General features: G+C 35.6%; 1 protein-coding gene across 3 annotated transcripts in view; it reads left to right on the top strand.

The window, feature by feature from the left end:
* Positions 1-12,456, top strand: part of Pka-R2 (cAMP-dependent protein kinase type II regulatory subunit) — a 431,144-nt gene extending 418,688 nt beyond the window's left edge. For all 3 annotated transcript variants that reach the window (XM_090400102.1, XM_090400101.1, XM_090400103.1), the window contains exon 13: positions 10,236-12,456. In XM_090400102.1, the coding sequence (XP_090256228.1) occupies positions 10,236-10,366 (131 nt within the window). In that variant the 3' untranslated portion in view covers positions 10,367-12,456. The remainder of the gene's footprint in view (positions 1-10,235) is intronic.
* The last annotated feature ends 1,430 nt before the right edge of the window (positions 12,457-13,886 follow it).

The raw sequence follows: 13,886 nt of genomic DNA, 5'->3' as shown, positions 1-13,886 counted from the left end.
CTTTGATAGACTGCCACATGATAAGCCATTTGTAAAATTAACCACCCAGCCTTCCTTTACACATATACATGTCAAAGTTGCAAAGTGAATATTAAAATTTTAATACCATTCATTGTACATTGAAATAACATGGATACAAAGTACATGAGGAGTGTGATGTATTTCATTTGTATTGATGTAGGTGCATATTAAAATTTGTGTGATATTAAAATTAGATAGATTAGTGGATTAATAGGTATCAGCAAGTTGTGTAGGACAGATCAGTATTCTAGAAGAGGAAAATCACCAAATCGTGTGTTCCAAGGATCTGTTTTTGGAACTATGTTTAACTTGTATTTAATTGCTGTTGCTTACAGATGACGGAAAATTTGATAGATTGGGTTAATGGGCAAATTATTGGGATTACTATTTCAATATTGCAAAGTGTAAAGTTTTAAATCCTTATACTTTTAAAATGTGGGTAGTAAAAATGGGGTGCAGAGTATACAGTGAGGTATTTTAGAGGAGGTGGAGGAAATAAAGGATTTCAGAGTGATAGTGGATAAGGTACCATAATAAAATTTCAGGGTAACAATTTCTGAAATTGTGAGGACAACACAGTAGATTATAGCAATAATATGGAGGACAGTGGCATGTAAAATTTAGGATGTTATGGTATTATTGTATAAAGACTTTAATCAGGCTTCATATGGATTACTTTGCACACCTAGTTTTTAAAAATATGAAGAGATATTGTAATCAGTCCAGAGATGATTCACTAAGATGGTTTCTAAAGAAGTTTGTAAGTCTCTATCATATCACCTCTCTTTCTCCCGTTTGCTAGTGTCTACAGTCCACAAATTCCCAGTCTGTCATCATAATCTACATTCCACAGTCTTTATATCATTAACACTGCTTGTTGAACAATCTCTTCTGCATCTGTCATCTACATAAAATCTGCATTCAATAGGATTATTCTTTTACTTGCTGCATAATGATAGAATTCTTTTGGGCTATGTTTAGATTGCAGAGCCAGTTTCATTCACACTCAGACTTAGCTATCCATACAATACTTGTAACTCTTCTGGCCTGTGCTTTATAATTTTAATAACTGACATTATCCATATGCACACACTATTCCTTCCGCAGCTCCTACCCTATTTATTCTTTGCACTGCTGTTATCCTTCCCATCTAGCAATTGATATCAGACTGAATCTAGTATAGTCCTCAGTTGCCCATAATTTTCTGTTTTGTAGTTTAGTATATAACTTTTCTGAATGGATCATCCATACACCTAGCCACTTCTCAGGTCACTACAGCATGATTACTGTCATCCACCAGAGACAGAAGTCATATCTTTAACTGAAATCCCCCTCTGACATATAATTAGATCTAATACTCTTTGACCTTAAGTTCCCTGAATGTCACATGCTGCTTGAGGAAGTTGTCTCAAAACAGCTCAATGAATTTGGTTTCATTCTTCTCATGAGATTTCACTGCTACCCAATCAATGTGTGGTAAGTCACCCATTATGATTACTCATTTCAAACCCATGTTTATTTGGTAATGCATTTCATCATTACTAGCAACTGATCCACTAGGTCTGTAACACCACTCAGCTATGTATTTGATCTTGTTAGACTCCACCTCACGCCAGATGTCTAAACTAACTGCCACATGGAAAATTCATTTTATGAATTTTCCATAAAATATATTTTATGAATTTATGGAAATACATAAAATATACGTAGATACTAATCTATTTTCACCAGATTTCAAGATCGGTACTATCAACATAAGAAGCCTGAATGACAAAGAAATGGAGCTAGCTGAGTAATTGGATAAGTACCAGATCAACATAATAGGCATGACTGAAACAAAAAAGACAAAAACTGGTGAGATCTTTCTAAGCAATAAATACAAAATGTTATATTCAGGCAATGACAATCAAGGAAAAGAAGGAGTAGCCATAGTATTCAACACTAAATACAAGGCTAATCTTCTTGAATGGCAGGCAATATCAAGTAGAGTGATGTGTGCAAATATCAGAATGGGAAATTGGACAATGAGACTTATTTGTGCCTATGGTCCCACAGAAGATTCTACTGAGGTAGAAGTGGAGGAATTTTTTGAGGCTTTAGAGAAAGCAACTGACACAATGAAAAAGGAAAAGTTGTCTTTGTTGGGGATCGAAATAGCAGAGTAGGAAAGGATTGTCCAACATGCAAAAATATTTTGGGAAATGGAGAAAAGAGCAATGAGTAATATGCAATGCCATGAACATTACTGCTGAAGAACATATATAAATAGACATGCGATAAGTTTTACGATTGGTTGTCAAAGGATATCTATCTGTTACTTAGCTTTTGCTTGTAGAGAAAACCTCTTTACTCAGATTTCTTTATTTGAAGACAGTGTTTGACAATCTTAGGGATGAAATATCACACTGGTGTTGTTTGTATGACTGTGCTACTGGTAAAGCAGTTTCATAAGTAATATAAGACCTTTAACTTTGGAACTATTTTTATGATAGTTCCACTCCAAATAGTTGTAATATGTAAAATGAGTGTGACAAGGGTAAAATAAACTCGAAACCATGCTCTTGAAAAAAACTAAGCAAAGATATTTTTCAAACTAATTTCATACTAATTATATGCCCTTTTTTTTTTGGAATTATTATTATTATAGACATCTGACCTCCATGGAGTCATTATGGGAGGTCCATACTCTCTTGTGCAAAAAATCACCAAACTGTGCTGTAAACCCATTCATAGTTTCTGCAATCACAACACTTTCAGGCAATACATTCCACTCATCGCTCTCCATGAAAAGAACCTCTCTCTCATTCCCCTGCTCCCACCCTCCTTGTACAGCCTCCATGGATGGCCTCTAGTTCTACCCTCTACTCTATAAAAAATCTCCTCCACATTAATCTGATAACACCCATTCATAAACATATGAATTTCTTCTTTTATTCACAAGGCTCTGCAAGTTGCATTCTCTCAATCTCCCTTCATATCTGACATTTCATAGACCTCACACTGACTTGGTAAACCTTTTGTGGACCCTCTTCAATATCTCCTCATCCATTTGAAATCAAGGGTGAGATCTTTCTGAGCAATAAATACAAAATGTTATATTCAGGCAATGACAATCAAGGAAAAGAAGGAGTAGCCATAGTATTCAACACAAAATACGAGGCTAATCTTCTTGAATGGCAATCAGTCTCAAGTAGAGTAATGTGGGCAAATATGAGAATGGGGAACTGGACAATGAGACTTATTTGTGCCTATGGTCACACAGAAGGTTCTACTAAGGTAGAAGTGGAGGAATTTTTTGAGGCTTTAGAAAAAGCAACTGACACAATGAAAAAGGAAAAATTGGTCCTTGTTGGGGATCTAAATAGTAGAGTAGGAAATGATTGTGAGACATACAAAAATATTTTGGGAAAATTTGGAGAAAAGAGCAAAGCTAATAATAATGGCAAATATCTGTTGGATTTCTGCTCAGGACATGGACTGGTTATTACTAACACCATGTTCCAACATAAAAATGTGCACAAATTCACATGGAGAGAAGAGGCTAGGAATAAGAAAAGTCTCATTGACTATGTTATTGTTGATAGTGATGTTTTCTCCCTGGTGCAGGACACCAGAGTGTACAGAGGATTTGAAATTGGAAGTGATCACTATTTAGTCTTGAGCAGGATAAAATTGAATTTCATATTGAAAAGAATAACATGTAAGAAAGTTTTAAAGCGAATAAAAGTTGAGCAGCTCTCAGATGTGAACTGTAGACTAAAATACAGAAATATTATTGAAAAGAAAATGAAAGAGTTTGAGAACAGGAATCAAACTTTGGAGATTCAGTGGCAAACTCTGAAGGAAACATTGATTGATTCTGCCAGAGAGGCATGTGGTGAGGTTGTGTGCAAGGATAAAAAAATCAGAACTCCCTGGTGGACACAGGAAGTTAAAGAGGCAGTGAAGGAAAAGAAGAAAGCATATCAAAAGTTCCTGGCAAATAAGTCAGCTTTTACTCTTACAGAATACAGAGACAAATGTAAGAAAGCTAAACAGTGTGTAAAACTAGCTAAACAAAAGTCATGGGAGGACTTTGGCAAGAATATAGAAAATAAATATCAAGAAGGTGGCAAAATATTCTGGAGGTTGTTGAAGAAGCTTAGGAATGGAGGAAAGAGTGCTGTAAAAGGAATTAGAGATGATAAAGGTGAAATGAAAACAGGAGAAAAAGATATCCTTGAAGTATGGAGTAATTACTTTGAAAAACTGCTAAATGAAACAAGCAGTGATGACAGCACAATGGTAAAAAACACTCAACAGGCATGCAGTCAGGAATATATATCCATACTTGAAGTAGAAAAAGCCATCAAAGGCTTGAAATGTGGAAAGGCAGCAGGAGTAGATGATATTCGACCAGAAATGCTGAAGTATGGTGGTATAAGAGTCTTACAGTGGCTGCACTGCATAGTTCAGAAAGCCTGGACAGAGGGACGAATTCCCCAATGATTGGAGTAGAGCTCTCATAGTACCCATATATAAAAAGGGAAATAAAACTGAATGTGAGAATTACAGAGGTATTTCCCTACTGAGTGTTCCTGGCAAGATCTATGCAAGTATACTTGAGAAACGGTTGAGAAGAATTGTGGAAGAAAAGCTTGGTGAAGAACAAGCTGGATTCAGGCCAAATAGAGGCTGTCAGGATCAGATCTTCACTTTACGACAAATAGTCGAGAAAGCATGGGAATATAACAAAGATCTGTATTTAAGTTTTGTCGATTTGGAAAAGGCATATGACAAGGTGCCAAGAGAGAAGCTATTCAATACGCTGCAGTTATATGGTGTCAATGGGGCATTATATCAAGCAATACTTAGTCTTTATTTGAGTTGTGAGTCAGCAGTTAGAATTGAAGGAAGTACAGGAAGATGGTTTAATGTTAAATCTGGTGTGAGACAAGGATGTACATTATCCCCTCTGTTATTCATTATCTATATGGATCACATTATGAAGGAATGTGGTATTAAACCTGATATCAAAATTGGAGATGTTAATGTCAGCTCTTTGCTTTATACGGATGATGTTATACTTCTAAATAAATCCGCTACAAGTCTGCAAGATTCTCTGACTAAATTGAATAGCTGTTGTAATAGATATGGTATGAAGGTCAGCAATAAAAAGACAAAGACAATGAAAATAGGCAGAATAATTGAAAATGTCAACTGTGTTGTGAATGGAGAACCTGTGGAACAAGTAAAACATTTCAGCTACTTAGGCACAATTTTTACTGAAGATGGTAAACTAAATATAGAAATAGACAACAGAATCAGCAAAGCTGGTATCGTGGGAAGTCAATTGAATAAATTCATATGGAATAAGAAAGAAATTAGTCGGAACACTAAATTAGCTGTATACAAGACTGTGTTCAAACCAATTTTAACTTATGGATCTGAGAGCTGGGTCAGAAGTAAAACACTTGACCAAAGACTAGAGACCGCAGATATGAGAGTCCTGAGAAAGATTAGAGGCGTGAACAGATGGCATCAATGGCAATATCATATTAAAAATGAGGATATTAGGAAAGAACTTGACATTGTCAGCATCCAAGAATGCGTTAGCAGAGCTAATCTCAGATGGTATGGTCACTTAAATAGAATGGGAGAGGAAAGATTAGGAAAACGACCCAGAGGAAGACCAAGATATAGGTGGATTGATACGGTACAAAGTGCCTTAGACGATAGAAATATAAGATCTGATAATGTTGGAGTCTTGACAAGTAACAGACTGATTTGGAGGAAAATTGTAGATAGGAAGTTAGTAATGATGTAATTTTTTAATGTAGTACTGTCATATCCTGTACACCCCTTGAGGGTACATGGCAGGAATTTGATGATGATGATGATGATGGTGCAATTGATAACTCCACTCACATAGTTTATTTAGATCCTCCTGAAAGTACACAACATCTGCTCTACTTCTCATAGTTCTTCCCAACTTTGCATCATCGGCAAACAGCTGCATATCTCCAGTTAGCCAGTCCCAACGTCACTAATGTACAAGTTAAACAATAATGGTCCCAAAACAAGATCCCTGTGGCACTCCACTAGTGACTTTCCTTTTTTGGGACACCACTCTTCCATATACACAACCTGCTGATATCTGATAGCCAAACAGTTAACCAACCTTATTAGTCTGTTATCTAATCCATTTCATTAGCTATCATTTGGCAGTTTATTAAATGCCTTTGAAAAATCCAAGTACACCACCACATATGCATCTCCTTTATTGAGTGAATTTGTCACCTTGTTGTAATACCTAAGCAGATTGCTGAACCATGACCTTTCCCTAACAAACCCATGCTGACCATCATAATGAATTCTACTATTATCTATCCATTTCTGAATCTTAGTCCTCACTAATTTCTGTAACATCTTATCAATTCAAGACACACAGATTGGCCTATAATTTGTTGCCTCAGTCTTATCTCCTCCCCACTTTGTGAAGTGGAATAATATTTCTCACTTTCCATCCCTTTGGAATTCACCCTGTTCCAGAGAGATGGAACAGGGTGAGTTGCAAGACTCTTGTTAAACAGATGTGCCAATAACTCCATAGAGCATTTCTTCAAGACACATGGAGATATATCATCAAAGCTACTGCTTTATTAACATCAAGTTTACTTAATTCTTCATATGTCTCCTGCTTATTCACCATCAGTCCCTTCTCTACTATACCCTCCACATTCTAGCTTCTTGTGATGCTGTCTTCATGAGGATGAAATACACTGATAAACTGCTTTTTGAATACTTCAACTATATCTGTTGCATAGGTTACCAATCTGTCAGTATCATTAATTAGCATTATCCTCCCATAGTCAATTTTTTCTTTTACTTGCCATATATTGAAATGACTCACTTGAATTTTTCTTATCTTGATTGACTAATTTGTTCTCATGACTGTACTTTTGCTACCTTTACCAACCAAGTCACATTCCAAGCCTGCTCTTTTTACTCTTCGTGCAACTGATTATTACCAACATTCATCTTTGTTGCCTCCACAGTGCCTTCTTTTTTTTTTTCCACATTTCGCACTTAATCTCTTTATTCATCCATTTTACTCCTACCTTGTTTAGCCTTTCACCTTTGGAATATACTCAGACATTGCTACTGTTATATAACTCTTGATCAATGTCCAAGCACCATCTGTCTCCTTCTCACTCAACTCTTCTTTACACACCGTAGCTCCCAGTTGTCTCCTAAGCTTTTCATAATCACTAGCCTTCTAGTTCCATACATCCCTTCTTTATAGTTCTCATATTGCTGGCTACAACTCAAGTGATCACTTCATAGTCAGTTTCACCAATCGGGGAAAGATTAGACACTCCATTCACAATCACATCCTCTGATGATTAACCAGAACTAAGACTCTTTACTCTCATATGTGCCCTCTGTTACATATTGCATAAAATTGTTGTCCCTTATGAACTCGAGAAATTCATTCTCCTTATTCCCTGATGCTATCTCTTCATTCCAATCAATATTGCCATATTGAATGAAATTACCCATAATGATCATTAAGTCAAATTACTATATATTTCTTTTGTCTCCACCCCCCCCCTTGTATTTCAATCTTGTGGGACATTCCCCTGCTAGCATCAGTACCCACCCCTCTCCCTTCTTGCCTTTCCTATCTTCACGAAAAACATCATATCCTTCCATTTCTATTCCTGTCAAGATCTCATTCCTATCCAGCCATGTTTCACTTATTTCATCTATTTTAATACATTCAATGCAACAATTTCATCTCGCTTATTCCTGATACTCCTGGCATTCATAAATAAGCATAACAATTCATTTCATGGTCTATAACCAGTCCTACTTGTAAAGTAGAAATTTGAAGTCATTGTTAAAAGCAAAATATTGAAGTAAGTTATGTCAATGCAACAAAAATGTTTTTTTAAAAAAACCTAATAAGTATATTTCATTTATCCCCTGCTATCTCATTTGCCTCTCTTTACATTTGTTAATTGCTACTCGCGGGACTAAAGTCTGGATCCTTCATGCAGTAAACATAACAGCATCTTGCACTTCTGTGCATATGACATCAGACATCATGGCTTTCACAAATATTCATAGCTCAGTGGGATTCAGATTGAGAGCCTACTGGTAGCGAATTCTATCCACTAAACTGTCTGAGTCAGCTATTTATGAGTAGCTCATGGGCAACCATACATTAGTGTACACATGCAAGTCAATTACATTTTTATATGCATCCTTAATTAATCTAAATTAAATAAATCAAAAATTTATTTAATTTAGATTAAATAAATTTTTAATCTAAATTTTTTTTGCATTACTCGTCTTCCTGGAGTCTTTATTCATCCGTTTTATCCTACCTCATTTAGCCTTTCACCTTTAGAATACTCTCGAACATTCTTCTTCTTCTACAGCTTTTCCCCCTTAAGTAGGGTTGCTGTTTGTGGCGAGTCTCCTCCACAACCTCCTGTCTTGAGCTGTAGCCACATCCACGTTCTTCATCCTCAAATCCTACTCCACCATTTCTTCTTTGGCTGTCCGTGCTTCCTCCTCCCCTGCACATCCATCTGCATGACCTTTCTTCCCACATACTCTTCCTCCCTCCTCATCACATGACCAAACCATCTCAATCTTGCCTCCTGTATCTTTGCTCCTAAGTTCGTAACTTTCACCATTCCCCTTACATAGTCATTTCTCAGATGATCCTTTCTGGTCACACCGCACATCCACCTAAGCATTCTCATCTCCACTACTACCTCCATCCTGCTGATGTTATTTTTCCTCAGGGCCACAGTTTCCATAGCATATGTCATAGCTGATTTCACTACTGTCCTGTAGATTTTGCCTTTTAGATTGATCGGCACCCTCTTATTGCATAACATTCCAGCCATCTCTCTCCAGTTCCTCCATCTTGCTTGTATCCTGCATCCCACTTACTTCTCAGCCTCGCCATCCTCTTTCATTGTTGAACCTAAGTATCTAAAGTCACTGACCTTCCTGATGACATTTCCTTCCAGCTCCAGATCTGTCTCCTGGCTGCCATCCACTTTGCAGCACATATACCATATCTTACTTCTGCTCAGTCTCATACCTCTCTCTCTTCCAGTACTTTCCTCCAACTTTCCAGTTTAGCTGCCACTTCTCTTGATTCTGCACACAGCACGTTGTCACCTGCATACAACATAGTTCAATGCGCGTCATCTCTCACCTCCTCTGTCACCACCTCCATCACAATATTAAACAGAAACGGACTTAATGCTGACCCTTGATGCGAGCCAACTGTCGCTGGAAAACTTTCTGTCTCTCCCAGGCAGGTTCGAACTCTTGTCTTCACATTTCTGTACATCTCCTGCACCAACCTGACATATTTCTCCAGTACCTTCTTCTCCCTCAGACACCTCCAGACTTCTTGCCTTGGCACTCTATCATATGCTTTCTCCAGATCAATAACTACCAGATGTAACTCCCATCACTTCTCTCGAACTTTTCCATCATCTGTCGTCGATCGGCCAAGCATGAAGCCAACTTGCTCCTTTGCAATCTCCACCTCCTTCCTCGGTCTTCCATCAAGAATCCTCTCTAGGATTTTCATTGTGTGGGACATCAACTTTATTCCTCTGTAATTCTTACAGTCTTGTGCATCCCTTTATCTTGTAGATGGGGAAGAGTACTTTCCCTCCATTCCTTGGGTATATTTTCCTGTTGACAAACTTTTATTAACATGTCCCACAACAGGTCAATTCCCTCTTCCTCCAGTGCCTTCCATGCCTCCATGTGGATCCTGTCAGGGCCCACCGATTTTCCAATCTTCATCCTCTTTATGGCTTCCTTCACTTCCATTCTACTAATGTTCTGCACCATCCCCTCATAAGGCTCCATCTTCTCTGTGAGTTCCTTGCATTTTTTTCATTCAGAAGCCCTTCAAAATGAACACTTTTGTGAATACTCTTAAACATTGTTGCTGTTAAATAACTCTTGATCAATGCCCAAGCAGGGTCTGTCTCCTTCCCACTCAGTGCTGCGTATACCACAGTTCTCACTAATTTAAATAATTCTACAGCAACACCAAGAAATGAAATCTCACTTCTGTACTTCTCCACAAAGTATCATCATGCTAATTTTGATTAATACATAACTTTATTTTTAATTAGTTACATAATGTATTTAAAAAGTTTTAAATTGTACATTTTGTTTTGCTTTAGTTCTAGATGTTCAAGCATTTGAAAGATTGCTAGGACCTTGTATGGACATTATGAGGCGTAATGTGGACCACTACAAAAAGCAGGTAGTAGAAATATTTGGGTCCGAGGCTAACATCAGTGACTTACGATGATCCTTCAGCCATAATATATTTTTGTGAAAACTTTCTGCTGTGTCCCCATTGAATGTTATTTACCATCAAATTCTTTTTGCCTGTGTTTTTTTTTCCTTTTTTTTTTTTTTTATGTGGCTCATGTTTCTAGTCTACAGTCAGTCAGTCATCATAGTTTACTGTGTCATGGTCAGCACAAGACAGCGGTCTTGAGCTGTAGGAGAGTCAGTTTTGTTTTCCTTTGTGCAATATGTAAAAGTGATTACTTTTTGTACATTTTTTCAGTTATAAATTTTTTTTCTGTTTTTATTTCACTTTTTTTTTTTTATAATGAGGATGCTGTTCAGGTATATGTAGTATATCAAATATGCGTACACTTTCAAAATGTGGCATTAATTTGTGGGTTCATTTTGGGAAAGTCCTTATGAGAACTTGAATAAAAGAATGTACATGTACAATAGTGTGTATACTACTATTATACATGCATAGTCTACCATATGGGTATACAGCATACTGTACATATATACACTGCTGTCTGGTAGAGTATTCGTGAAGAACTTGCTTACCATTTACTCACCTTCTAGACTTCAGTGTGCACATGGGTGTCTAGATGAGCGTTTATAAGACCCACAAGGGCAAAACATGATTATTAGTATTTATTAGCAGTACCATTTACTACATACTTGGTTAATGCTGACATAGTAAGATCTTTCATAGTCTCATAAGAACAGCTTAAAACTGGCCGGTTTCTTGTGCTGCTAACCTTAACCTTTTGTAATAAGATTACTAATTTTGGAACACAAACACCATATTTGTATAAAAGTGAATTACCTCCCATTTTTGGCCCTCACTTGTAATGGCCTCTTGTGCACTCGAGCTTCCTATGTACTATCATTGTAATCAGACTGAATCGATGGAAATGTCATAAGTTCTCTAGGTGATGTTTCAGTTGAAAGGTAATTTTTAGAAATTTTGTTTGTGATTGTTAAGATCCTTCTATGTTGTAACTCAAGTATGGATGTGAAACTGTTGCCCAGAATGTGTTTCTGTATTTGCAGAGTAATATATTGTTTTGTGGAAAGGTAAAAACAAACTATGCCATATTTGTTCCCCATATGCCCCCCCTTTAACACACACCTTTGTGTTATCTGTTATTTCAGTATATATATTAATACAATTATGAATTGTACTAAGCACTTTAACTAATTGTAATCATGCATTACAAGCTGTCAGATGTTTTTCTTTTGTAGGTAGGCAACATGGTTTTTCTGCATTGTCATATTTATTATTTATAAGGAAAACAATGACTTTTGCCATGAAATCCAATGCCATAGAGTTATCATGAGAAAGATTAAATATTTTGAAGACAGGTTATAAATTCCTATAACATTCATTGGTATAATCATGAACTATTTATTGTAATAGCAGTAATGTAGATATTTGCCTGTCTGTGTGCTGTGCCACTCTAGCAGGAAAATTGCCAGTCATTAGATAGGAAAAAAGCTGAAATATTTTTATTTATATTTTTTTAGTTCAAATCCAAGAATAGATCAAAATGTGGCTGAATTATCTGCTATATCAATTTTTATAGCAGAAGTTTTCTTTTGTGGCAATAATTACTGTAATATATTTTCTGCTACTTTTTTTTTTCTTGATAAGTTTACAACTTCAGCATAAACTTTTTTTCCCATAAAGTATGTTACGTTATGCACAGTTATTTATTTAATTTTGCTAAACAGAAATAATGTATACATCTTTATCAGATCCATTGTTTGAAGATTTTCAGACTACTTTTAATTTTTTTTTCAAACTATTAAAAATATTTATCATTTTGTAATTATCCGTGTCTTTATAAAAAAAAAAAAAAAAGTTTCATTTTGAAGCATTTTGAATGTTCTGAATTATTGGAGTATCGTTTGTGATAACCCAGAAACATTTTTTTTCTTTTTAATTAAAAGATGAATGTTTTGAATATTAGTCAGCAGGTGTGATGTGTAAAAATGTTACTACCAGTCATATTAAGAATTCAAGTAGGATACAAGATATATATATAACTGCAAAAAAAAAAAAAAATGGAATCGGGGGAAAAAAAAAAAAAATTAGACAATAAATGTTTCAGAGCACATCAGAATTTCTTGTAAGCTACCATTGCAGCCTAAATCTTATAGTAAGAGTTTAGAGGGGACTTTCAAGCATTGTGTCAAAGGAACAACACAAAAAATTTTCAAGGATATTTGACACGACTTTGTACAGGTTTGATAACTGAAGGTATAATATGTAATGATGCACAGGCTTAAAGTATTCCATTGTTTCCCATGCTAAAGTTACAATATGTAAAGGATACAGTGACTCTTGGAATGTTTATTAGGTATTTTGTATTAAATAAAGACAGGAAGAAACTCCTAATAGTAAAAGAAATCACAGTGTTTTGCTTATAAGAAAAAAAAAAAAAAAAGGAATGAGTATTACACAATACATGACATGTGGACAATAAAGTTAGGAATTTTTAATTTTGCAACCTCTAAATAAAGTCTGAATCGCAGCATACAGAAATAATTTGCAATCAATATTCTGAATATGTATTTCTTTTTCAACTTTAAATTGTTCAATCAATAACCAAGAATTTCCTTAATATATAAAAAAAAAATTGTTTTTATTAGTATTTTCTAATGTACTGTGAATCTGTTATTAGTTACAATATTAAAGTAAACAGAATGCTTTTTTTTTTCAAGTCCAAAGGCAGTTACAAAAACAACAACAAAAAAAAATGCATAAAAGTCAGTTGACTAATCACAGCTAGAAATGATCGGTGAATGTGCTTATACTTTCAAAGCAGCACTTAGTAGAAGATTCTCGAAGAGATTCTCCCACTGTCTCAGAAAGGAATGCACATCATCCTTTGTAGTAATTCATAGGTAGGTGACTGCCTCTGAGCTTTACAGAGTTGACTGGTTATTTCTAAAAACTTGTTTCTAAAACGTTTATATTGTATAACCAGAATGAGGTTTTTATAGTCCTTTACATCTTGTGGATAATGCATACATCATTATATAAACACACAGTTGTATTATTATAAAAACCTCAGTTTATAAATATTAATATATTGAAAAGAACCTCTGTAGCTGTCAGTAATGTCATGCCTTGTGTTTGGAATGACCTGGGTTTGAATCCCATCTAGGATACTAAGAACTTGATAAGGCCTTTTTAATCAAAGGTGAATTACCCAGTCTCATACGAAGGGTTTCATCCTGTAGAACAGATAAATGAGCCTGAGAATACATGCAAGTTTGACAGACATAGCAGAGACTACACAGCTTAACTGCCTTAAGGCATTAATTATGGTTATTATGAAACCAAGTGACTTGGTTTCATATAATGACTATGATAAGCAATGAATCTTAGCACATTAAAATTACCCAAGAAGTAGTTTTATGCATCAAAATTTATTCAGATTGGCATGGTGTTTTTCTTGATTCTTGAGTAATTAACTTGGTCATCGTGACTGATTGATCCAGAAAGTGTTACAAAAAAGAGGTCAGTT

This window comes from Typopeltis vanoorti, chromosome 11, assembly GCF_054136105.1.
Source record: "Typopeltis vanoorti isolate ZY-2024b chromosome 11, IOZ_Tvanoo_1.0, whole genome shotgun sequence".
Lineage (NCBI taxonomy): Eukaryota > Metazoa > Arthropoda > Arachnida > Uropygi > Thelyphonidae > Typopeltis > Typopeltis vanoorti.
The sequence above is the reverse complement of the archived record's forward strand: the minus strand, read 5'-3'. Positions and strand labels throughout refer to the sequence as shown.